This window comes from Salmo salar, chromosome 03, assembly GCF_965601325.2.
Source record: "Salmo salar chromosome 03, fSalSal1, whole genome shotgun sequence".
Taxonomy (NCBI): domain Eukaryota; kingdom Metazoa; phylum Chordata; class Actinopteri; order Salmoniformes; family Salmonidae; genus Salmo; species Salmo salar.
The window spans coordinates 87,551,473-87,577,682 of NC_138293.1; the positions used below are offsets into that span (position 1 = coordinate 87,551,473).

General features: G+C 43.5%; 1 protein-coding gene across 2 annotated transcripts in view; it reads right to left on the reverse strand.

Moving 5' to 3' along the window:
- LOC106593051 (ras-related protein Rab-37) overlaps nucleotides 1–25,933 on the reverse strand; it is a 125,480-nt gene extending 99,547 nt beyond the window's left edge. The window contains exons 1-2 of one of the 2 annotated variants that reach the window (XM_045715666.2): nucleotides 24,803–25,933; nucleotides 20,813–20,923 (exon numbers count right to left, since the gene is read on the reverse strand). In XM_045715666.2, the coding sequence (XP_045571622.2) occupies nucleotides 20,813–20,923; nucleotides 24,803–25,057 (366 nt within the window). In that variant the 5' untranslated portion in view covers nucleotides 25,058–25,933. Of the gene's footprint in view, nucleotides 1–16,481; nucleotides 19,873–20,812; nucleotides 20,924–24,802 lie in introns of those variants that run through there. The other variant, XM_082972858.1, reaches the window with a different exon arrangement.
- Between the last annotated feature and the right edge of the window lie 277 nt (nucleotides 25,934–26,210).

Here is a 26,210-nt window from a genome sequence, read left to right on the forward strand (position 1 = left end):
TCTGCTGCTGCTGATAGGGGGGGGGGGGACCATGCTCTGCTGCTGCTGATAGGGGGGGGGGGACCATGCTCTGCTGCTGCTGATAGGGGGGGACCATGCTCTGCTGCTTCTGATAGGGGGGGACCATGCTCTGCTGCTTCTGATAGGGGGGGGACCATGCTCTGCTGCTTCTGATGGGGGGGGGACCATGCTCTGCTGCTTCTGATGGGGGGGGGGGGGGACCATGCTCTGCTGCTGCTGATAGGGGGGGACCATGCTCTGCTGCTGCTGATAGGGGGGGACCATGCTCTGCTGCTTCTGATAGGGGGGGACCATGCTCTGCTGCTTCTGATAGGGGGGGACCATGCTCTGCTGCTTCTGATGGGAGGGACCATGCTCTGCTGCTTCTGATAGGGGGGACCATGCTCTGCTGCTTCTGATGGGAGGGACAATACTCTGCTGCTGCTGCTTTAAAGTTGCACTTTGCAGAAAAATGTGAATAGTTCGCTTAACTTCAGTTTGTGTAGAGAATCATTGTACCATCTAAACCACCGTGGAACATATTTTCCATAACCAAAAATATTGTACTTTCAGCTGTTTGAAGCTGGTGTACAAAACCGAAAGTAAGACACAAAAACAAAATTTAAGAACGGGAAGCATAGAAATAGCGCAAATAGAATATATACCACTCAGACTTGCTTTCAATGAAAATGACAGATCTATAACACATTTATGTATGAATTTGGTTGGGTCGCCCAAAAAGTGACAGTTATTTACAATAAAATGTTATTATTCAACTCCTAACTTAATGTGTTCATTGGGTGGAGCTGTATATTGCACTTGTTTTTCAGCCATGTGTTATATCAACCACAAACTTCCTCAATAGGTTATGTTTCCATGACGACATCACAGTATTGAGCGGTTATATAGAGGTCTACTGAGTGGCTCAGTTCTCTTATCTTACAGAAGGCCTCAGCAACAAACTTCAGAGTGAAATAATCTGCTGTTCTAGAACTTTGTAAAGACTGAAGCTGTCATAGCTCCAGGATCTCCTCTGGAAGTTCAACATCTCTGCAATCTTCTTCATTCTACAGGAGCACAATGTAGCACCAATATATTGTACTATTTCCATGTCTTCTTCTACAGGACCATAATGTAGCAGTGTGATATTCAGACTGATGCACCACAATAGAGAATAGCTGACAAACTTGCTGCTAAGTCGGTCCAAAGCAAAAAGCAGGACTTACATCCTATTATGCTGAATGATGATGGTGGTGATGATGACGGTGACGATGGTAATGATGGTGATGATGATGACATAATTATAAAGTGAATCTTCCCATCTCGAGTGAAGCACAAACAGAAGCTGTCTCGAGACTACTCTTATAACACACACACACTAATCTAAATCCAATTCCCAAGAATAAACATTACTGTCACTCTGTGAAGTGATTAAGACTGGGTCTATCATTTCACAAACCCTCAAACAAGTGAGAGGATAATAGAGAAAACACAGGCACGCACACACATACACAATATCTTCTAGCTAAAGGATGGGGACGGGCTGGGCTTACAAGGAAATAAAAAGGTACACACACACACTCCCAGCTTTGCTTCCTCCTGTGAGAGCTGACAGCGGTGCCAGTAAAGAACTCCTCTATGACGGAAATATCAAACCAGAGAGGAACTTCAGTAAGCACTGCCTGGCTGGTTTTCATGATGGTTAATTAGTCTATTTCACTGCCTGCCTGCTTCTTATCATCCTCCCACATGTTGAAAGCTACAGTACAGTTATTTTCTCCTCTGGGTTTCTACCCATTTTTTAAAAATATATATATTTATTTTAAACACACCTCACTCACAAGACACACCGCTCTTAGAATAATTCAAAGACAGTGGAGCTGCCTCTTCCTGAGCTTTCTAAGGCTGGGATTCAATCCGGAGTGCAGCACCCTGGACAGACAAAAATGCAGCTTTTAAAAGGCATTTTCTTGGGAGATAGCATTCATGGTAAACGATGTGCATGTCAATATAGCACTGATTTAGATGAAATCCTAAGATTCTGATTGTGTATACAATTCAACCCTAGAAAGGTCACGAATCAGCAGCCTAACCATATCAAATCTCCTGGACTCCTTCCATACAAAATGCTGCCAGTTCAACAAGTCAATATTCACAGTCATTTTTCAAATACAAGAACAGAATATAACTTGTCCACTGTAACAAAACAGTTAGCATATATAGATATGTAGTGCCTTCGGGAAGTATTCAGACCCCTTGACTTTTCCAGATTTTATTATGGTACAGCCTTATTTAAGGCACAGATCTGGGGAAGGGTACCAAAGAAAACATCAGCATTGAAGATCCCCAAGAACACAGTGGTCTCCATCATTCTTAAATAGAAGTTTGGAACCACCAAGTCTCTTCCTAAAACTGGCCGCCTGGCCAAACTGAGCAATCGGTGGAGAAGGGCCTTGCTCAGGGAGGTGACCTAGAACCCGATGTTCACTCTGACAGATCTCTAGAGTTTCTCTGTGGTGATGGGAGAAACTTCCAGAAGGACAATCATCTCTGCAGCACTCCACCAATCAGGCCTTTATGGTGGAGTGGCCAGACAAAAGCCACTCCTCAGTAAGGCACATGGCAGCCCACTAGGAGTTTACCAAAAGGCACCTAAAGGACTCTCAGACCATGAGAAATAAGATTCTCTGGTCTGATGAAACCGAGATTGAACTCTTTGGCCTGAATGCCAAGTGTCACGTCTGGCGAACACCTGGCACCATCATGCTGTGGGGATGTTTTTCAGCGGCAGGGACTGGAGACTAGTCAGGATCGAGGGAAAGATGAATGGAGCAAAGTACAGAGAGATCCTTGATGAAAACCTGCTCCAGAGCGCTCAGGACCTCAGACTGGGGCGAAGGTTCACCTCCAACAGGACAATGACCCTAAGCACACAGCCAAGACAACACAGGAGTGGCTTCAGGACAAGTCTCTAAATGTCCTTGAGTGTTCTAGCCAGAGTCCGGACTTGAACCCGATCGAACATCTCTGGAGAGACCTGAAAATAGCTGTACAGCAATGCTCTCCATCCAACCTGACAGAGCTTGAGAGGATCTGAAGAGAAGAATGGGAGAAACTCCCCAAATACAGGTGTGCCAAGGTTGTAGTGTCATATCCAAGAAGACACATTGACTCTGTACCGGTACCCCCTGTATATAGCACCGCTATTGTTATTTACTGCTGCTCTAATTATTTGTTATTCTTATCTTACTTTTTCTTAGGTATTTTCATAAAACTGCATTGTTGGTTAAGGGCTTGTAAGTAAGCATTTCAATGTGTTGGGTTCTGAGAATATGAAATCTACTTATGTCATTGAAGGAGAGAGAGTAATGTATAACGTTTACATTATGTTAGGATATGTTATTGCTAGCCATAAGGGAGGAGAAGAGACACAGTCTGGTACCAATCACAATGACAGCCTCGAGTTGAAGAGGAGTGAGCACTTTGGGGTAGAGGTCAGGTCAGATGAAGTGAGGAAGAACAGATATCACTAAGGTTCTGTCTAGCAACAGAGATGCATTGGCTGTTCAGATGTGTAGGAGGAGATTCAGCCTAGGAGAAAGGGTTAAATATCAGTGCTTGTGAGAACAACGATCGATCGTGCATTCAGAAAGTATTCAGACCTCTTGACAGATCAATAGATAAGATAGGGATGTGGCCGTGGATTGCAATATAAATCAAGCAGTCAAGCATTCAGTTACTAATCGATTGAACATTAGAATGGGCAAAAACTAGTGACCTACTGTAAGTGACTTTCAGCGTGGTATGATCGTTGGTGCCAGACACGCAGGTTCCAGTATATCAGAAACGGCCGGCCTCCTGGGATTTTCACTTATGACAGTGTGTAGGGTTTACTGAGAATGGTGCGACAAACAAACATTCAGTCAGCGGCTATCCTGCGGCCGAAAACAGCTCATTGATGAGAGGTCGAAGGAGAATGTCAAGAATCGTGCAAGCTAACGGGCCAGACAGACAAATAACGGCGCAGTACAACAGTGGTGTGCAGAACAGCATCTCGGAACACACAACTCGTCGGTCTTTGTCACAGATGGGCTATTGCTGCAGACAACCACACTGGGTTCCACTCCTACCAGCTAAAAACAAGAAGCGGGCCACCAACACTGGATAATTGAGGAGTGGAAAAACATTGCCTGGTCCGATTAATCCCAGTTCCTGTTGCATCATGCTGATGGCAGAGTCAGGATTTGGCGTGAGCATCATGGAGTCCATGGCCCCATCCTGGTGGGGAATGTTTTCCTGGCACACGTTTGGCCACTTGATAGAAATTGAGCAATGTTTCCATGCCCCGAAGAATTCAGGTTGTTCTGGAGCAAAGGGGGGTTCGAACCAGTACTAGCTGGGTGTACCTAATAAAACGGCCCCAGAGTGTAATGTAATGGCCTTTGTAGGGACTTTGTGAGGTGTTGTATAATGCACACAGGTAATATAGTAGTGTAATGTAGTACTACTCACGAGAAAGCGTTAAACCGTTTTGATGACCTGTTGCAGATTGGGTACTGATTTCTTTATTGCTGTGGTTCTTTGTTCCTCAGATACAGGCCCTTGTTTTGTTGTTGTTTTTTATTCCACTTTTCACCTTGAATCACAGCTGAGATGCATGTGTGATTTCCGTTAGCAGTCTCGCACCCACACATGCACGTAGGTACGCAGGCTGGAGTACTTGCACGCACGCACGCACGCACGCACGCACGCACACACGCACACACGCACACACGCACACACGCACACACGCACACACGCACACACACACACACACACACACACACGTCCTCCTCCCCTCCACAGACTGGGTCTCCAATGACCCATTATTTGCCATATAGTGCACTACTTCTGATCAGATACTCTACCCTTATGTAGTGCACTTAAGGATAGGGTGTCATTTGTCGTTAGCCCAATTTTTTGAGGTCAGAAAGAAAGTGTGGATGCCTGGACAGTGTCTCCCAACAATACAGGTAGACCAGAGAAGTCACATCCCTGATTGGCAGATGAGTGGAAACCCTGATTAGAAGCATCTGCTGCTCATCGGTTGTTCTTTACAAATGCTGTTTTGAATTAAAAGAAAATTGTACCTAAACGCTGAAGAAGGCTATAAAGCCGAAACGTCTGTGTACACTTTTTAAAAATCAAATAATGGTGTAAGCTTTATGCGACATCTTTGAGTGCAAACCCATTACACCTTTTTGAGTGTCTCCCAACACCCATGCTATGACCTCTGACCTCAAGCTATATTGCCTGAAGGATGACAAACAATGGCATGAGCAATGGGATTTGTATTGTTCTTTACATTGTATGACTAACTCTTTGCAGTTACAGGGAATCATATGCGGCTTGTCCATTTCTCTTCAGTCAACCTTGAGATGTGTGTGTGTGTGTGTGTGTGTGTGTGTGTGTGTTTCTGTAATGACTCAAGTGGATGCTAGTCATCTCCAAGACGGAGTTCATTGTTCTGATGATGATGACGAGGGAGAAAGGAAGGCAATCGATCAATCATATACACAGTGAATGCCATGGTCTTTGTTTGATGTGCAGTTTTTATTATATAGGCCTATTATACTGTACAGTATAAAGCCAACGTCTCTATTTTTTGCTATGACTCATGCTTGGGTGAGAGATGGAATCGACCATTCACAATATTTCTTCACAGCCCATTTAGGTTCAGATGTAGGATCACTCGGGCTCCCGAGTGGCGCAGCGGTCTAAGGCACTGCATCTCAGTGCTATAGGCGTCACTATAGGCGTCACTACAGACACCCTGGTTCAAATCCAGGCTGTATCACAACCGGCTGTGATTGGGAGTCCCATAGGGTGGTGCACAATTGGCCCAGCGTTGTCCGAGTTTGGACGGTGTAGGCCGTCATTGTAAATAAGAATGTGTTCTTAACTGACTTGTCTAGTTAAATAAAGGTTAAATGTCAAAATAAATAAATATTTGAGCCAGTTTGCTATAGCAGGAAAATAACCCTGCAGCAACAGGAAATGTTAATTATTATGTGGATTATGGACATTTGTGTAGGGGTTGATACATTTTTCGTAACGAAAAATCAAGTCTGACAAAGTGGAAATTCAACAACAGAAGCCTTTTTAAACCTTGAATACACTACAAGTTAAAAATGTCCTGCATTGCAGGAAAGTTGTCCTGCAACAGGGTGATCAAATTAAGATCCTAGATCTGCACCACACAAGGTTAGGGTGTGTTCTAACTACAATCTGAAATGTTATTGTCCCTCTCTTCTGCTTTCAACATTTCTCTGCAGTCCATTTAGCTACTGAGCCGTCATCAATACTAAATCTCCCACAGGTGCCAATGAAGCATTACTAGGCCCTATAGCCAAAGCACAATAACACAGCCCTGGGCTTGGTGACACAGCATATCGAGGTCCAATGGTTTCCTTACATTTGGATATCAAGGGTCAAATGAAGAGGCAATTTCTGCATCCATCTTCATAGTCAGCAAAAGTGATACTCAAACTAGCCTGGACTACTGTTAACCTGTTAGGGCTAGGGGGCAGTATTGACACGGCTGGATAAAAAACGTACCCGATTTAATCTGGTTACTACTCCTGCCCAGTAACTAGAATATGCATATAATTATTGGCTTTGGATAGAAAACACCATAAAGTTTCTAAAACTGTTTGAATTGTGTCTGTGAGTATAACAGAACTCATATGGCAGGCAAAAACCTGAGAAGATTCTGTACAGGAAGTGGCCTGTCTGACAAGTTGTTGTTCATCTTGGCTCTTTTTATTGAAGACTGAGGATCTTTGCTGTAACGTGACACTTCCTACGGCTCCCATAGGCTCTCAGAGCCCAGGAAAAAGCTGAATGATATCGAGGCAGCCTCTGGCTGAAACACATTATCGCGTTTGGCAAGTGGCCGATCAGAGGACAATGGGCTTAGGCGCGTGCACGAGTCGACCCCGTGCTTTATTTTCTTTCCTCTTTTTACCTAAACGCAGATTCCCGGTCGGAATATTATCGCTTTTTTACGAGAAAAATGGCATAAAAATTGATTTTAAACAGCGGTTGACATGCTTCGAAGTACGGTAATGGAATATTTAGAAATTTTGTGTCACGAAATGCGCCATGCTCGTCACACTTATTTACCCTTTCGGATAGTGTCTTGAACGCACGAACAAAATGCCGCTATTTGGATATAACAATGGATTATTTGGGACCAAACCATCATTTGTTATTGAAGTAGAAGTCCTGGGAGTGCATTCTGACGAAGAACAGCAAAGGTAATAACATTTTTCTTATAGTAAATCTGACTTTGGTGAGTGCTAAACTTGCTGGGTGTCTAAATAGCTAGCCCTGTGATGCCGGGCTATCTACTGAGAATATTGCAAAATGTGCTTTCACCGAAAAGCTATTTTAAAATCGGACATATCGAGTGCATAGAGGAGTTCTGTATCTATAATTCTTAAAATAATGATGTTTTTTGTGAACGTTTATCGTGAGTAATTTAGTAAATTCACCGGCAGTGTTCGGTGGGAATGCTAGTCACATGCTAATGTAAAAAGCTGGTTTTTGATATAAATATGAACTTGATTGAACAAAACATGCATGTATTGTATAACATAATGTCCTAGGGTTGTCATCTGATGAAGATCAAAGGTTAGTGCTGCATTTAGCTGTGGTTTGGGTTTATGTGACATTATATGCTAGCTTGAAAAATGGGTGTCTGATTATTTCTGGCTGGGTACTCTGCTGACATAATCTAATGTTTTGCTTTCGTTGTAAAGCCTTTTTGAAATCGGACAGTGTGGTTAGATTAACGAGAGTCTTGTCTTTAAAATGGTGTAAAATAGTCATATGTTTGAGAAATTGAAGTTTTTGCATTTGAGGTATTTGAATATCGCGCCACGGGATTACACTGGCTGTTGAGTCTAGCCCATAGAGGTTAAAGCTACCTCATGACAACTTCTGATGTAAAAAGGGCATTATAAATAAATTGCATTGATTGACAGGAGAATCTTGCAAGGAAGAGAACAAGCCGTAGATGATCTGCATTTTTCTGTCTAAAGTTCAGAGGAAGCCACTCTTCTCAGTCTTCAAAACACAACAACTCCACCGGTGAGTAGGCTCCATGTCCTCTACGGTGTCCATGTTAAGACAGCCCTAGTCTCAGCACAACTTTGTTCAATCTAGAAGTTGTGATGATAGCGAGGCTATCCTAATATGGACACCGTACTCTACCCCCACACAGAGTACATGTAGCGTAAACTAACAACCTCATCTCCATCACATCCTACCTGACCAAACGAGAGAGATGACCAAAGGGAAGAGAAGAGATGCAAGTTGGGCTTTGAAAACCCTCTCTTTCGACTATCTATTTCTGTTCGGATGCAATCAGACAAGGTAACATGCTATGTATGTAAGAGCTCTTGTTTATGTTCTGAAGCTGTGGCGCTCATTATAATGTTGTGAGTGTGTGCTTTTGAGTGTTTTTTGAGTCTGTCTACATTACAGAAAGTTTGTGTCTGTTGATTACAGTATCGTGTGTGTGTGTGTGTGTGTGTGTGTGTGTTGTGAGTGTCGATTGCATGTTTACAGTATGCGTGTGTGAGCGTGGTGGTGTGTTTGTCGTCTGATGCTCTCTGATTACCGCGCATGGCAGTGCTATAGATTAGACCAGCCTAGACAGCTGCTCCCTCCATAAGACTGGCTCAGTGGTTCAGTGATCTGCTCCCTCCATAAGACTGGCTCAGTGATCTGCTCCCTCCATAAGACTGGCTCAGTGGTTCAGTTAATGAGACAGCATGCCACCTCACTGGCTTCTCCCTTTGGTCTCTTCTCCTCAACCTCTACAGACTGAGTGACACACGCCCAAACCTGTTGCACAGTCCTCCACATAAACACCACCTACTCCACCTCCTTCTCTAAACTGGGAAGGCTGCTGTCTGCATACAGATGCCGTATCTTAATTTGAGCCAGTTTCACACAGCAGGAAAATAATCCTGCAGCAACAGGAAATGTGAATTGGATTGTGGATTAGAATTCATGGAAATGTTTTTTTTATAGGGGTTGATAATAAAAATTCATTAAAAATCAAGGCTGACATTTTAAAGCAGAAATTATAAACTTTAGAAGCCTTTTTAAACCTCTAACACACTAAAAGTTTGCATTTCAGGATGATCAAATTAAGATTCGGCATCTGTACAGTTCACTGATTAAAAGACTTTCACTCAGACAGAATCAGTTGCATTCATATCTCTACAACCACAAACACATTTAGAAACTTCGGTAACTGTCATTGAAGCTGACAGGTATTTAATGTCACTGGGTATAATGCTTTAAGATGACATTATAACATTCTAAGATCTATCATAAGCAAGCATGAGCTAGTGATGTGACCTGGCTATTTCTTACAAAAAAAAAAAAATGTTTTAGTGCCCGCAACTGTGCTCAACAGTTATTCATAACTTGTAGCTACTGTATAGCATCTTCTCAAAGAGGTTTGTCTCGTTAAGGCTAATGGACAGACTACGAAAACATAAATGGTACAGTAGATCTGTCATGATACGTGAGATAACAAGCAGCATCAGTTCTGGTTCTTGGGTTTTTTGTCCCTGATTATTTGGACAAATCACAATTTTGCAGGTGTTAGCATCTTTCGAATTTCGGAAGGGAAGGGGACATCTGGCCCATAGACTTGCCCGCAACTTGCAGAGAGAGTGTGGAGCGATTCCTTTCTCTTAAGTATGCACCCAGAACTTAATTGTGCATCTGACCAATTACACAGGACTTTAATTCTGGGATAACCGAGATAACTTTAAGGCAGACAAAGAGAAACCTTAAAACATTCACTAGACCACAAAGTAGTGATGAAGGAGACACTGTAGAGGAGTTCAGAGCCCTTGTGTAGTAGAAGAATCCAACAATCAGCACATCACCCTTTGATCAAGGTTAATACAGCAGGGACGCCAGAGGGGGTGGGTCTCTCTCGCTCGCTCTCTGTTAACATGCAGACGATGTGGCCTGGGGACAGGTGCAGAGAGGGGGAGAGGAGAGGGGAACAGTGGTTGAAGGTCAGGCACAGCTCAGTGTGACTTTGGGATGGGGAGAAAGAAGGGGGAGGGAAATAAAGATGAGGGGAGGAGGAGAGAAACAGAGAGACAGCGAGGAAGAAAGAGAAAGAGAAACAGCGAGGAGGAAAGAGAGAGAGACGCACACTCACTCCTCATATCTGACCCACCCCGCTGAGGCCAATGTCTCATTTTTAAAGCATCCAGCTGCGAGGTGAAATGGCACAACTGTTTTTCTATTTTCCACGAAACTGCATATCAATAAGGTGAGAAATGACATCTTCTGTTGGGTCAAAATGTACTGTGTCCTTAGAAAGTGAATGGGGAAATAAGGAAGACACTTCTGTAGGTGTGTGTGTGTGTGTGTGTGTGTGTGTGTGTGTGTGTGTGTGTGTGTGTGTGTGTGTGTGTGTGTGTGGTGTGAACGTTTATGGGGGTGATAGATTGAGTGACCCGGGAGAGGAGGAAAGAATGTAAGAGATTAGAGGATGAGGAGTAGGAAGAGGAAGGCTAACTGTGAGCGTGACATTTAGACTGACCCTGCAGGTGCAAAGCAATGCCTTTATACTCATGGGGATAGAGACAGACACACAAAACCTCTCACATACACTAGCCTAGTGCACTCACCTACAAGTCAACATTCCACAGATCCTGTCACAATTAATTCCAGCAGAATGACCTAAAAATACACCCTAAACATACATGTTTGGCATATGACAAGGAGTTGCACCTGGTAAAGAGTAGAATGAGAACACAGACAGGTCTGGTTCCCATGGCTACCTAACATACACTCCAATGTATTAACCAGCTGCAACTTCCCTGTCAGAATGTGCTGAGCTCAGTTCTGTCTCATCTGAACAAGGGGAGAAAGGAGGGAGGAGAGATCGATTCTACACAACAGGCCCTCTGCTCATCCACTCCGTACTCTGAAGCCCCGAGGTGCCGGGGAACTGGAGCCCTGATGATCTATGGCAAGAGCAACTTGGTAATCAACACACCTGATACTTGAGTATGTTCCAATTCTGCAAAGTATTGCAACATTCAAGAACCACAGGAACATGATATACCGATCCTATAAACTGCACAGAAGGCACCAGATATTCTCACAGATGTCAGTCAGTCAGTCAGTCAGTCAGTCTCTCTTTATCTGTTAGTCAGTATCTCACTCAACAAGTTACTAAATCAGACCCGGGCAATGCTAACAGCAACAAACATTGAGACATCCAGAAAACACTGCAAAACCTAGCATCTATAGAGTGGCCATGGTGTCCTAGATACCTCACTTAGACTGCAGAAAGAATCAATGGCAAAGATAGCCGGGGGTGCCCTTTATCCATCTCTATGGCTGGACTCCGTAGGGCGGCCATTTTTCCATAGATCCCCAGGACACTTGCATCACTGTAAAAGACCAGCCCTACAGTCCATCACTAACACAAAGCTTCTCTGTGACTCCTCCAATGTATAAAAGCTCCACTGACAGATATAATGTACAGTTGCAGGCACTAAAAGTTTTTGGGGACCGCTAAAGTAGTATTAATTAGCTGACACTAGAGTGCCGTAGTGCCCGCAACTGTTCGGATAAAAAGTGTTTTTTCTTCTGGGTGTGTTAGGGCCAACAGGTCAGAGGCATTATCTATAAGGGCCCAGAGTTGTTCCTGGCCAGGTCCAAGTGGTCAGGAACAACTCAGGGCCATAGATTGACCTATATATGGGGTAGTCTAAGGACAAGCAGCTAGACGTATCACTTATAGCCTCCTTGTCCAAGATGGAGGAGCCAATGCCAGGAGGATTATGGCATTGATGTCAGCCATCAGGGTTGCGTCCAGTCGGTCCAAACAGATGTAAACGGATTGAAACAGAGAGGGACTACCCAGACTTGTCCAATAAGAACATTGTTTTCATTTTCCCACTACAAAACATTTTCCATTGTATGCCCTAATGAACACGATCCAGGTAATCTATCCCCAAGGGAGAGATGGGGAGGGCAATAGTTATCCTATTGGTAACTTGCCGATAACGTCTTTGAGGAAAAATGTACTTACTACCATTGTGATATGTGGTTGTCTCACCTAGCTATTTTAAGATGAATACACTAACTGTAAGTGGCTCCGGATAAAAGTGTCTTTATTTATTTTATTTCACCAGGTAGGACAGTTGAGAACAAGTTCTCATTTACAACTGCGACCTGGCCAAGATAAAGCAAAGCAGTGCGACACAAACAACACAGAGTTACACATGGAATAAACAAACGTACAGTCAATAACACAATAGAAAGGTCTATATACAGTGTGTGTGCAAATGAAGTAAGATTAGGGAGGTAAGGCAATAAATAGGCCATAGTGGTGAAATAATTACAACTTAGCAATTACAACACTGGAGTGATAGATGTGCAGAAGATGAATGTGCAAGTAGAGATACTGGGGTGCAAAGGAGCAAAAAAATAAAAATAACAATATGGGGATGAGGAAGTTGGGTGGGCTATTTACAGATGGGCTATGTAAGCTGCTCTGACAGCTGACGCTTACAGTTAGTGAGCGAGATATAAGTCTCCAGCTTCAGTGATTTTTGCAATTTGTTCCAGTCACTAGCAGCAGATAACTGGAAGGAAAGGCGGCCAAAGGCAGAGTTGGCTTTGGGGGTGACCAGTGAAATATACCTGCTGGAGCACGTGCTGCTATGGTGACCAGTGAGCGGAGATAAGGCGGGGCGTTACCTAGCAAAGACTTATAGATGATCTGGAGCCAGTGGGTTTGGCGATGAGTATGAAGCGAGGGCCAGCCAACGAGAGCATACAGGTCACAGTGGAGGGTAGTATATGGGGCTTTGGTGACAAAACGCATGGCACTGTGATAGATTGCATCCAATTTGCTGAGTAGAGTGTTGGAGGCTATTTCGTAAATGACATCGCCAAAGTCAAGGATCGGTAGGATAGTCAGTTTCACGAGGGTGTGTTTGGCAGCATGAGTGAAGGATGCTTTGTTGTGAAATAGGAAGCCAATTTTAGATTTAATTTTGGATTGGAGATACTTAATGTGAGTCTGGAAGGAGAGTTTACAGTCTAACCAGACACCTAGGTATTTATAGTTGCCCACATATTAAGTCAGAACCGTCCAGAGTAGTGATGCTAGATGGGCGGGCAGCGATCGGTTGAAGAGCATGCATTTAGTTTTACTTGCATTTAAGAGCAGTTGCTAAATGACTGACATGTAAATGTATGACCTGTCACCACAGACAGACCACAGCTCATTAGAAGTGCCACGCATGTCGATATAGACTGAACTATTACACACAAGTTCAGAAAGGCTGGGATCAGGGGAAGGGATGACAGCCACCGAGGTCAACAGTGGCCCTGCATTCTAATCAGAGATGGTGATGCACACACACACATGCAGGCATCGACAGACACGCACACACTCACTCACTCACTCACTCACACACAGGTGTACATAAATACAATAACACCTGTCAATAGAAAGACATTCATGCACTCAACCAAGGAGAGACAATAACAAATGACTTAGGACACTGGACATGACAGTGTTGCGACATATGGTAACAGTGTCAGGACAAGAGAGGTCAAGCTTTTGACATACCCAGCAGGACCTGAATGAGAACAAGAACAGAGCTATCAATAGTCTAATCAATGGGACTTGGTGATTGGGAACGTTTCTTGTGGACCGCCACTAACAACACTGGTCTCTGTGAAGACTAACAAAACGCCTATATGGATGCATAACAAGAAACACCACCAGGGTTGTCTCAGAATAGGAGTGCTGTTCTAGGACCAGTTTAGCCTTTTAGGTCATAATGAATATGATTACAAGGACAGGAGGGGATCTGTTCCTAGATCAGCACGCTTTATCTGGATACGGGCCCAGAACCCCAGCTTTGATCTCAGATCCACATGAGCTTCCATCAATTCCACTCATACCTTTTAACCAACCGACTTCATACATGATGAAACAGAACATTTGTCTTGTCCCGAAAGGCATAAATCTAGGCTGTGTCCCTATGGGCCCTGGTGAAAGGTAATGCACTGAATAGGGAACAGGGTGTCATTTGGGACATAGCTGTATAATGCCAGGAGATGTCACAGACAGATTTATGCAGTTAGAAGCTGCCTCTTTTTTTTCCAACAGGATCCAACAGGATCCGACTAGCGTTTGTACGTTTGAGTGAGAGCAGTAGGATTGAGAGAGATTACTTCTACACAGGAGAAGAGGGGAGGTAGATTATACAAAGAAATGGGGAGGGAGGGAGAGCGTCTTTCTAACGCTCAACAACAAATCAGTAATAAACAGAGCCCATCAGAAGAGGTTGTTATTTGGCTTGGAAGGAGAAGAGGAGAGAAGGAGAAGAGGAGAGAAACAGGATATTGCTCTATACAATCTGCTCTCCACCTCTCCCTTTTGTGTCTTTTCATGCTCTCATCCTTCCTTTCCCTCAATGCCTTTTAAGAGGACGTACCGCTGTTGGTTGGCATCCAATGGGGACATTTCCTTGACCCATTATGGTTGTCATGGGAATATTGGTTGTCATGGGAATTATCAACTCCTCTCGCTCAGGTTGAAGACATTTAAGGGTAAATGCTAATGTTGATAGTATTCGGTGCACTGAGTTAATATGTTGTTTTCTTTGAAATATTTTAGGTGCGCTTGATTTAGCTTACCTGATAGGACTGTTTTATTGGTTCCATTATACCAGACAAACTAAATCAAATGCTTCTAAAGTATTTAAAATAAAACATGCTATTTATATCCTGGTTTGCACTGAACAAATACCAGTTAGACCAAGCCAAATTGATCAAATTCAGCAAGACGGTATAGTTTCTCTCTGCTGTAATGAGTTGCCATGGGATATACTGCTGTTGATGAGATACTGTATGATTCCATTTCCCCACCAGTACCTTTGGGGGAGTCAACAGCAGTGACACTGTGTCCCACTCCTCCTCACACATATTATTCTCAGCAATGAGATATATAAATATCCAAAGAGCAATCTGGAGAATAACTGAAGTGACGTGACTATGTTTCAACTCTCAGACAATGATGGATGAGAACAATCACAATGTGAGGAGAACAGTGTGTGTGTGTGTGCGTGCAGCACATTGATATTGATGGGTTGAAACGTTGATTGCTTGTATCTGTGGGTAACAGTTGATGAGCCTGACTGGAGCGTCTGACAGTCTAATACATATTGTTCACATCTGGACCAACTGAGTCTGTCCAAAAGTGATTGATTGACATGCTTTGGTGAGACAAACAGACTAACCGAACTGAGAGCGAGAGAGCTGGTTGGAGAGCCTCAGATGCATACACAATGACTTAGCTTCCTCCAATTTCTCTCATTGGAATATTGCACTTTCGCTTGCACAAATGCAAACACACACACCATGTTATGTGGAAATGGCAATCTGCTGACTAATAAACCATGTGGAAATTGGAGACGCATCATAAAGTGCCTGGAATCAGGTCAAATTTGGACACATTAAGCATCTAGCATTCTTCGTAATAACAAGGCCTTGAAACCAGAAACCAGTTTTAACCTCGCTGCAAAAACATTGCCCCAGCAACCACAGTTGAGACTAAATATGGACTAGAAGAGCCCACCCCCCTCATCTTTTCATTCGCTGTCACATGAGTAGTTTGATAACCTATTTCATAAAGGAAAATATATTATACTAACGACAATCATTGAAATGTTGTCTTTCCTTTTGAAAATGTGCCAGGCAGCTGCAGCAGCCACTGCCTCTTTCTCGTCAATAACAGATTTTTGTATGTTCCTCTTAATAATAACAGGGTATGCAGATTATATAATAAATGAATGAAAAAAAAAAAAACACTGATTGATGCAGTGAATTAATTGTGTCTCTCTCTCTTATGTAACCAAACCAAAACATAACCCTCCTGGGAGCGTATGCCTGTTCCTAAACCAATAGAAAATTGGTGCTGAAACAAGCTTACATAATCACAACAAAAATCTACCAACATTTAAATGAATGTTGGACATGAATCAACATTCTGCTCTTAAAGAGGCAGAACACACTGAGTATACTAAACATTAGGAACACCTTCCTAATATTGAGTTGCACCATCCTGGACATGAACCCAGCCCTGAAACTGGAGCACTAGAGAGGCAACAGTTACATAATGGAGGAATAAAGGAGTGTCAGGGAGGTAGGAAAGAGAAAGAGAGAGAGAGAAGAGAGAGAGAGTTGTTGATACCCACATAGCTGAACAACTAGTTCAATATACATCTGTGTGATCAACTAAAACCCCCAGTGTCTACAGCTACACCTTGATGAGACATGTTGTCCCTGTCCAGAAACAACCTGAGCTATGAGGAAGAACATAGTTCCACCCAATAAACAAATGAAGTCAGGAGACAGCACAGGAGTTGACTAATAACAACATTTAGTATTCATAATAATGGAAAAGCAATTGATTTTGGTGTCAGTTCCACCACCTATAAAACATCCCCCCTCAGTCAGCCCTATACAAGATGCTTACATCTACCTTTCAAGTGTTTTAACAAGTGGTGGGCAATCTTACCCTGCAGGGTCCAGTGTGGGTACAGACCATGAAGCGTTTCCATCACCAATCATCTAATTGCTTACACCTTTTTGCTGCTCTCAGATTCACAAACACAGAAGTGGTAAGGTTAAGATAAATAAAGATCATGTAGGACACGATTTAGGTCAATACAGTAGAGTCAATTGTCAACTTCTGCTTTTCTTTGTTAAATATTTTCTTCTTAAAGCAGCAGCAGAGTATAGTCCCTCCTATTAGAAGCATTGAAGCAGCCCACCTAATGGGTTCAGCTGAAAACACAAGGCCATTACTCTGCAGGAAGTTGTCAGGGTTCAAGTTGTGTCAAGTCGAAGGCAACAAAGAAGGTAAAGATCAGCTGATCTAAACCAGCCATGTTGAACAATAGTCCGACAAAGTTAATCACTTCGGCTTTAGACAGATTCCTCTTGATGCAGTTAGTGTACTTTGATCCGTAGAGGAATAACATCAGCCCTAAAAATATCAGCCCGAGCATAATGGAGAAGGAGGAGAAGGATAAAATCAGTTTCCTTCTGTATTGCTGAAGGTCTAACATTCCTAAAGCACATGCCCAGGTCACCATGGAGATTATCCATCCTATGACCCCCGTGGTGATGGCCACGACCTCTGTTCCACTTGTTTATTTATTTCACCTTTATTTAACCAGGTAAGCTAGTTGAGAACAAGTTCTCATTTACAACTGCGGCCTGGCCAAGATAAAGCAAAGCAGTGCAACAAACAACAGAGTTACACATGGAATAAACAACCGTACAGTCAAACACAAGAAGAAAATGTAAGTCTATATACTGTACAGTGTGTGCAAATGGCGTGAGGAGGTAAGGCAATAAATAGGCCATAGTAGCGAAGTAATTACAATTTAGCAAATTAACACTGGAGTGATATGAGCAGATGATGATGTGCAAGTAGAGATACTGGTATGCAAAAGAGCAGAAAAGTAAATAAAAACAATATGGGGATGAGGTAGATAGATTGTATACAGTGTTCTGCTAAGTATGGCCCCTCCAATCAGGAGAAAGGCTGCAGCCCCCCAGCCAAAGTAGAGTGCTCCCCCCAGTTCCCTCTTCTCTCCGGTCAACTCATTGGAGTCGTCGCTGAGGATTGCCCTGGCCTTCCAGGAGACAGGAATGAGGATGAGAATTCCAGCCAGGATGAAGAATATTCCTCTTATAATTATCAACTTGGTTATCTTGCCCTTAATGTAGTTGGTGGTCTTGTGCCCGACCATGGAGACCATGACTCCCAGAAACCCCAGGATAATAGCCATGATGGTCATGGCTCTGGTGGCCTGCAGGTTGGAGCTCCATGCGGAGCTTGGCATGGAGTTGTAGACCTCACACTGAATCTGGCTCGTGCTCCTTTTCACACAGCTCATCCACAGGCCGTCCCAGACCTCCTCCGTGGTGACAAAGTTAGCTGCTATGAAGGTTGTCTCCATCCAGGTGGGGAGTGCACACACTGCAATGGTGGTGATTAATCCTATGACTCCCAGGACGATGCCCACAATCTCCATGACCATCGACATACTGGGTCCCTGGGTGCATTTCTCTACACCTGCCCTTCCTGGAGGAACAAGGATGTGACTCAAAGACATTCCAGAACAGCAGAGATGTTGAACTTCTAGAGGAGCTATAACAACTTAAGTCTTTACAAAGTTCTAGAACAGCAGATTATTTCACTCTGAAGTTTGTTGCTGAGGTCTTCTGTAAGATAAGAGAACTGAGCCACTCAGTAGACCTCTATATAACCGCTCAATGCTGTGATGTCGTCATGGAAACATAACCTATTGATACAGATTTGGGTCAGTATGTGGTTGAACTAGTGCAATGTACAGCTATGTCTTCCTGGTCTATTTAAAAGTTACTGTTACAAAGAAAAGTATTTCCACCAGTATGCTTTACCAAAATGACAGATTAGTGTCTGTGTGTATGCATGTTTGTTTGTCTGCGTTTGTACACGCGTGTCTGTCTACGTGTGTGTGTGTGGTGTTTTTATGATACAAAAGGAGACATATCCCTCACTGAAAAAGCTATCTGATACACAATGCAAATTGTGTAGAAAGCATCAGAAGTCCATTTCACCAGCTCTGGGAGCTCAACTGAAAACATTTCAATAGCAGAAGTCTAAAGTCAGTTACGCCCACACACACACAATATGGGACCAGACACACACCTCCCATTCAGAGCCGCTGTCCATGATCTGCTGATGCTGTCCATGACCTGCTGACGGGAGGCTGAGAAATCATTTACGGGGTCTGTCGGGATCCAGGCACTCCAGAGGCCGGAGCAATCAAGCACAGAGCAATCTCCTGGTCTGTGTCCGACATGGCACCCGATACCCTACATAGAGCACTACCCTACATAGAGCACTACCTTTGACCAGAGCCCTATGGGCAAAAGCAGTGTACTGTGTAGGGAGTAGGGTGGCATTTGGGACGCAGACCAGCCCTTTCAGCCAATCGCAGCAAGGTAAACAATCCCCCCCCCCCCCCCCTGTGGATGGCCTTCTGCCACAGCAGACCCTCCCATAATTTACTGATAATGATAGATTTTATACCCTTCTCTCTCTCTCCTGCATATACACACATACTTAGACCGTAGACACACATCCATCCCATACTTAAAGCCAACATAGAGGCTGATACATAAGTTATGGTTGCTTTTAGCAAGTCCTGCAACGCATTATGATAGTATAAGGAGAAGGCACTAACATGGCCAGAGGGAATGGTTTCTACAGCATGAAATGACATATAAAATACCACTAGTGGTGCAAAAATGGTGTGGCCCAGTAGAGATATGAATGTTCTATGCCTGCTATATCTAGGTTCATGCATTATGAGAATCAACAAAAGCCACAACTGTGACCATTTCATGAGAAATAGTGAAACATAGAAATATAATTACTTGAATATCAGTTATATTCACTCAATTTCTTTGGTGTGAATCGCAAAGGTTTTCCACGCTGGATGAATCTAGTTGATGAGCCCTGCTGTAGAGGAAGTGTTGTACTGTAACAAGAGGCCATGCAGAGGGGAGCCAGGGAGAACCTTGAGGGTAATAATGACAAAGAATTTGAAATTTAATGGCAATGAAATATAATAGATTTAATAGGATTGAATGGAAAGGTTTTATGGTGTGAATCACAAAGGTTTTACAAGCTGGATGAGATCCAGTAGAGGAACGGTTTACCAAGAGGCCATGCAGAGGAGAGTCAGGGAGAACCTTGAGGGTGAAAACGTAATCATGAGGGTCTCAGCGCAGCAACACAATTAAATAATCAATCAATATGACATGAGCAAACGAGGCAGTAAGCCTTTATGTTAGGAGTTCAGAGCCGCTGTGGCTAGTCAGATAATGCTACAGCATGTGTGACCACTCTAAAGGAAAGGCTTTAAGGGCTATAGCTTGCACTAACCTCGAGTCTATAGAGTCTGCAGTTAAACGTAATGAAAAGAGATGAACAAAAGCAGTGCAGTAGCATTACATCAAGAAGCAATACATAAATACAATGAAGGAGAAACCAACCAGGAACAACACACACGTGCACGCACACGCACAAATGCAGGCACACATACACGCCAAGAGATACACAGATACAACAGACACACCACAGGAGGTTGGTGGCACCTTAATTGGGGAGGACGGGCTCGTGGTAATGGCTGGAACAGTATAGGTGGAATGGTATCAAATACTTCAAACATATCGCTCCATTCCAGCCATTATTATTAGCCTTCCTCCCCTCAGCAGCCTCCACTGACACACACACACAAACACCCCCCCACCCCCATACTCATTGGAAATTAAATTCCAGAACCCAGATTCATTCCTAGATGTATTTCTCTCTGCCCATGGGGGGCCGTGAATTTGGCACAGGAGAGGAGATGCCAATCAGCAGGGGACGGTTCCTAAATGAAAGCATGTCAAACTAATTTAAGAATCGATATGTCTTCCAGAGAGACGGGTATCCACAGAGGAAACACTTCCAGCCAGAGGGCTTAAAGACACAGGAAAAGATCTGTTCTGGAAACAATCTATTAAAAAGTTCAGCCAGGAATGGACCCATTTTAGATACAAATATGAGGTATGAAGCACATTGATTGAATGTTACCCTTTTTATAGAAATGTGTGTGTGCGTGTCCATGTATTATCCATCCCCACTCACCCTGAAGTCGATGCCCACAGTAGAGATGAAGCTTCCTGCCAGGAAGGCTCCATCTTTGAAGCGCACCAGCAGACAGGTCTTCCCCACCCCGGAGTCTCCCACCAGCATCACCTACAGCACAGCAAGAGGGACAAACTGAATGAAAGGGGTTTTAACACACATCCCACAAAGCTGCACAAAGGAAGGTCAAACAGTAAGTGAACATTCCCTTTGTCTCAGTGTAACAAGGACAAACTGAACATAACAGGTTCCAGCGCACTTCCCCAGAGAGACAAAACAGTCCAATAGTCTTTCAGCACAACCCCCAATCTCCTCCCTCATCACGTCCCTGATCACAACATATTGGTGTGTTCTAGCGCGTTGTTCCAGCCATGTTGTTCCAGCCATACTCCAGGTTAGTTAAGAATCACTGCTGTACACAATGCCGATGTTCACTACAGGAGATATCAGACCTCCAGCCAGACAACCACGATAACTCCATTCACTTAAGAGGCCGACCCAAAGTCACATAACACAAGTAGACATCAGGAACACAAGTGGCCATAAGGAAGTCACCAAGACATTATTGCACCTCTGGTCATTTGTTTTGTTCAGAATTATTATCAGATTCTCATTAAACTCTCTGTCTCGACATGTTGGTGTTTGGCCAGTAGAGAGTGTGACTGGGCATCTGGAAATTAGCTTCTCCTCTTAATTTGGGTCAGATAGCAATACTGAATTCTGTGCCTGGTGTGTGTGGCCTGTGTGTGTGTGTGTGTGCATGAGTGAGGGTCCTGCTGCACACATTCCTCTCTTTCCGGGGCCTGATGACGTTATAGAGTTGATGTGTTTAGTGTAATCATGTTAGCTGGGGGACCACAGGGGCCCGGGGCCTCAGTCTGAAGGATTATCATGTCATCCCAGGAGGGGAGGAGGAAAGGATGGATGGTGGAGGGGTGATGGAGGGAGAGATGCAGTAGAGGTCTAGCCAGGTCAGGTCAGGTTGATAAAATCTCAGTGGCATCTTCATTCTTCTAATCTTCTCTCCTGTCCCACATCCTCTCTTATCCTTATCTACCCCTCTCATCTCCTCCTCTGTTCTTTCATCCTCTCTGTCTCCCTCTTTAAAACAGCAGTATTTTAAACAGACCCAGGCAGAGTGAATAGAGCAGGAAGTGAAGTGCCCTGTTTTTCCTCTGTTAATCATCACCCAGACTATGTGCTGCTCTACAGAGTGTACGGTGAGCGACATATGGCCGCTGCCTCAGCACAGATCAGCTGTAATAAACCAGGCTCTCCCAGGCCGCCAGCCCCTGCACACTCCTCATATGCTGAAATACAACAGCGGATCCAATGGTGCTCCGCAAATCAAACCCTTTTGTAGGGTGCAGGCTTCATCTCATTCGGGGCCCAGTAAACTGATTGGAAAACGCTGTGGTTTCGCTCTCAGTGTCTATGTTAAGAGTTTCCCTCAGCACATAGCAAACGAACTTCTGATGTTTGAGTCAGTGATTCGAAGGAAGAACATTGGTGTTAGGAGTTTTTTCCCCACTGGTTTTAGCCGTTGTTTCAACTGATATTTCATTCAAACTGAACGCATCTTCATCATAGAGCACTTTCAGTACAGAGCAAAAACTATCTTGTGACATGCACATTGTTTTGGGAATGTATTAACAGTGGAATAATGAACAAAATATCTAAATACAGTTTAAGTGAAGTGATCCTTTAAGGCTCTCTCGGTTTTGGGCTTGAATGATGTAATTAACAGCCTACAGTTGGCATAATGCTTGTGAGCTCAACTGAGGTGAGCAATGTATGAAATGCTACAAATGAGCTCCACTGTGCAAGTATTTCTGGGTAATAGTCTCAAGGGTGCCAAATTGAATGACAGCCTCCGCATTTTGTAAATCTGCAACTCTCTCCAGGGGTTGGGTTGTTGCTCTAGGCCTATCCTTTTCAAGAGCTGCCACATTTCTAACTGGCTAAAACAATGAAGGGTTGTGAGGCCGGTTGGACATTCCTGCAGTCAGCATGCCAATTGCACGCTCCTTCAAAACTGAACAAAAATATTAAAACGCAACGATTTCAATGAGTTACAGTTCATATAAGGAAATCAGTCAATTGAAATACATTTCATTAGGCCCTAATCTATGGATTTCACATGACTGGGAATACAGATATGTATCTGTTGGTCACAGATACCTTAAAAAAAGGTAGGGGCGTGGATCAGAAAACCAGTCAGTATCTGGTGTAACCACCATTTGCCTCGTGCAGCGCGACACTTCTCCTTCGCATAGAGTTGATCAGGCTGTTGATTGTGGCCTGTGAAATGTTGTCTCACTCCTCTTCAATGGCTGTGCAAAATTGCTGGATATTGGTAGGAACTGAAACACGCTGTCGTACATATTGATCCAGAGCATCCCAAACATGCTCAATGGGTGACATGTCTGATGAGTATGCAGGCCATGGAAGAACTGGGACAGTTTCAGTCTTCCAGGAATTGTGTACAGATTCATTTGACATGGGGCCATGCATTATCAAGCTGAAATATGAGGTGATGGCGGCAGATGAATGGTACAACAATGGGCCTCAGGATCTCGTCACTGAATCTCTGTGCGTTCAAATTGCCGTTGATAAAATGCAATTGTTCTTGTTGTCTGTAGTTTATGCCTGCCCATACCATAACCTCACCGACACCATGGGACACTGTTCACAACGCTGACCTAATATTGTCCCCAGCACAAGGTGCACCTGTGTAATGAACATGCTGTTTAATCAGCTTATTGATATGCCACAACAGTCAGGTGGACGGATTATCTTGGCAAAGGTGAAATGCTCACTAACAGGGATCTTTTATTTCAGCTCATGAAACATGAGACCAACACTTTACATGTTGCGTTTATATTTTGGTTCAGTATATCCTCACTCTTAATGGAGCAACAGGAGTATATCAGAGAAATAGACTACCATTCAGACAGCCTAACTAACAGTGACTCATCAATAGGATGGGTATTGGTAGAAAACATGTTGGCTCTTCCTAATAACCACTGCTTCCCTTTGTTTAATCAGTTGGCTCTTCCTAAAAGACATATGTGTGTGGAAAAAGATAGGCTACATTCAGAGGTATATGTAGTAGAGAAATGACACTCAGCAGGGAATACAATATTTACAATACTCAGAGATATGTGAAAAACAGAAAACAAGTCATCACATCAAAACGTCACTTCAAAGACAGACAGGCACATCACCAGAAGGACAGCCAGGGGGATGAGAGTTTGGCAACATATTTAGGCATGGCACAGAAAGGGAAAGAGAGAGAGGGAAATGGAGAGAGAGGAAAAGGATAAGAAATGAGAGAGAGAGAAGAGAGAGAAAGAGAAAAAGAGAGAGAAAGAGAGAGAAGAGAAAGAGAGAGAAGAGAAAGAGAGAGAGAAAGAGAGAGAGAAAGAGAGAGATGGGGTAAGGAAGAGAGAGAACTTTGAAGCAGTGACAGGATGAATTGATACCCATCACAACCTGTTGATTAGCCTTAAGACTATACGGCTCCACAGAAAACTGCCAAATAGAGAACATTATGAGATGTGTTGGTTCTTGGTCCCATGTGACCTTCATTGGTTGCTGAGGTGCTATTGATTGTCTTTAGTGACACAGCTATGGCAGAGGCATTAGCTCAGTTTGATGAATGAGTGTTTTGTGGTCTTGTAAAACACCCCAGGCTTGACAAAGTGAACACAAAAGGTCACTGTGGTGATTACATTAGTCCTTTCAAACATGTAGACTAACCTAGGTCTAGGCCTACTTGCTTGATGCACATTCACACATTACATTTATTATCTGTAGCCCATCAACCGGTCATGTGTAGCCACTAAAATATATATATATATATATATATATATATGTTGTTGAATAATAATAGCCTAACAAACTAGCAATATACTGAGATGAAATAATAAAGTTACCTAATGTTATTGTTTACAAATAAGGGCTATCATAATGCTCAGGTGCATTTACCTTGAATGCGATGTCATAAAACTCGCTGCTGTTGCTGAGTGAGGGTCTGCTCGGATGAACCATACCGTTCGCCTGCACCACGCTCCCCGTCCCTACAGTGCTCTTCCCGGTTTTCCCCTTCTGTTTTCCGGTGGGGCTGCCTGTCTTCGGGCTGCCTGTCTTCGGGCTGCCTGTCTTCGGGCTGCCTGTCTTCGGGCTGCCTGTCTTCGGGCTGCTGTTGGCGTTTTTGCCCTTACCCGCCTTTTTGCGGGACATTTGTTTCACTCCAAACAGTTTATAGTTGTGGAGAAAGTGTGACGTTTGAGAGTGGCGCGAAATATTTGAGCGCTCGCGCACGATAAACAAGTCGAATTATAGTTTTTTGTTTTAGAAGTTGTGCAGTGGGACTGAAATAAAAAACATCCTCTCCGGTTTCACCTGCACTTTGAAATCATGGCTAGCGACACCTTTCTCATGTCACAATACAACGAGTGAACGGTTCGAATTGCGTCTTCTCTCTGTAGAGCGAAACCCACACTGCTAGACTACCTCCCGAAACAGAGGTGACTTGCGCTCTTGTCCTTGTTCCGGTCCCTCCTGCTTTTGCATTGCCAATGATGAGACTGGGATTTCAGCAGCCTTTTCCAATAGCCACAGGCAGCCGGGGTTCTCAAGCAATGCACTAACAAACTCCACCTTTCGAGCGTGTGCGGTGAGCGAGAAGAAAAGCGAAATTTTGAGCGCTGCTGGACAACATTTCGCTGGCTGCTTGTAGGAATTATGAAATACTTTCAAAGGAACACTGCATTTTAACAGCCATTCAGCACCATGGAAAGCGCCCGCTGCCCTTTCAAATAAATCCACCGGCTATCTGTAAAGTGGAGCAATACTGAGCTGTTTGTGCTAAAACAGTATACGTTTCTGAAAACAAACAATTCTGATTAATTATCTTTCAAACTCATAGTTTTTCCTCGCATGCGCGCGTTAAGTGGCAAATTGTTGTTATGAGTCAGTAAAGTATACCTACCAGTTCTTGTGATGACAAGAGTAATCATTTTAAAATGTTCATCAAGAATCAACTATGCACACATGAAAAGTGAGTGAACAATAATTATTGTTCTTGTTGTTCTGGGGTATCGAGGCGCGTAACCACAGCAACAAAGTCAAATTGGCTATAGGCCTATCATAAAAATTGTATTTTGGTATTTTTGGTCTTAATTAAAGGTTAGGGTTAGGTTTAAAATCAGATTTTAAGAGATACATTGTAGAAATAGGCGAGGTATAGCCATAATTATGACTTTGTGGCTGTGGTAACGACCAGCTCGCTGTAGCCTACATTTCTTGAATAGAAAGGAACTTGCAGGATCCGCCCCTTTTTTTCAATGTTCGCCTGAAATGGTATATCCAAATCTAACTGCCTGTAACTCAG